At 27.0% G+C, this 1,173-nt stretch overlaps 2 protein-coding genes across 2 annotated transcripts, besides 1 other annotated feature; both read left to right on the plus strand.

Annotated features, from left to right (window-relative positions):
* Positions 1 to 43: 43 nt before the first annotated feature.
* EDI_054010 (uncharacterized protein) lies at positions 44 to 523 on the plus strand (the record flags this gene model as incomplete). The annotated part of the gene is made up of 1 exon (XM_001734742.1): positions 44 to 523. One exon carries the CDS (start codon positions 44 to 46, stop codon positions 521 to 523), a length of 480 nt encoding a protein of 159 aa, XP_001734794.1.
* A 66-nt stretch (positions 524 to 589) lies between these two features.
* Positions 590 to 638: a microsatellite.
* On the plus strand, positions 629 to 946 carry EDI_054020 (uncharacterized protein; the record flags this gene model as incomplete). The annotated part of the gene is made up of 1 exon (XM_001734743.1): positions 629 to 946. The coding sequence occupies one exon, from the start codon at positions 629 to 631 to the stop codon at positions 944 to 946; it is 318 nt and encodes a 105-aa protein (XP_001734795.1).
* Between the last annotated feature and the right edge of the window lie 227 nt (positions 947 to 1,173).

Below are 1,173 nucleotides of genomic sequence, written 5' to 3' on the forward strand. Positions count from 1 at the left end.
CGTGTATATTCCAAATAATACTGTTATTGAAGAAGAGGCATTTATGAATTGTTCTGGAATACAAGAAATCATTATCGGAGAACATTGTCACATTCCAAGAAATTGTTTCAGAAATTGTGGTACTATTAAACAAATTATTATCAACGATTGGGTTGAATTTGATGAGAAAGCATTCGTTCATTGTACAATTCAATCAATTAAATCTCCACATAATGTATTAAACGGTAAAATTCCTTATTGGATGAGTATTATTGCATCAAAAAATAATATTGAATGTTCTACCATAGAATATACTCGCTACGATAGAATGTGTTATGGAAGTAATGTCCCTACTCAATGTAGTCAACTTGGGAATAGAGTTTTTAATTCATGTAATAATAGTTTGATTATTCTTCCAGCTACAATTACTAAAATTGGGGCTCAATGTTTCAATCACTGCAAACACTTAAAAGAAATTAGATTTAATAAAATTCTTGAGGATAAGATTGATGCTCCACCTACAATAACAAAAGTTCCATTTTAGTATTTTTTGTTTTATAAACATTTTTTTTTGATGATAATAAAAAGAAAAAAACTATTTAAGGAACTTGAAAAGAAAAAAGAGAAAAACAAAAGAAAAAGAATTGAAATGGAAGAAATGGGAATTGATCAAAATGTAAATGAAATCTTGAGGTTATTTGAAGAAGAGTTGTTAGATAGTTCATTAAAAGATTTTAGAGATGTAATTGATGGAGACCTCACAATTAAAGAACTTGAAGATATAGTTAAACAAGGAATTACTGAAGAAATTCCTACAGTCATAGATGCTGCAAAACAACTAACCGAAAGTAATTTTGAACGAGGTGATTTATTACGAGAGGCTCATATTGTTGGACAGCAATATCAATTTTTACAACAAGAATTAAGATATTACAAAGAGTTGTTAAATGAACCAACTAATAAATAGTAAATAATTTTATGTTGGGACAGTTTTGGTTATTTTTCATGAGAAAAATAGTACAATAAAATCATACTTTTTTAAATTAACAAACGGTATGAATTGTTTTATTAACAAGAAGAGGTTAATATAAGAAAAGCATAAAACCAAATACTTTTCCAATAAATAAATGGTTTAACATAACACTTCATTCTGTTAAACGCTAATGATAAATATGATAAATACGAATACCATTG

Source organism: Entamoeba dispar, genomic scaffold (assembly GCF_000209125.1).
Source record: "Entamoeba dispar SAW760 scf_1105229458535 genomic scaffold, whole genome shotgun sequence".
Classification (NCBI taxonomy): Eukaryota; Evosea; order Mastigamoebida; family Endamoebidae; genus Entamoeba; species Entamoeba dispar.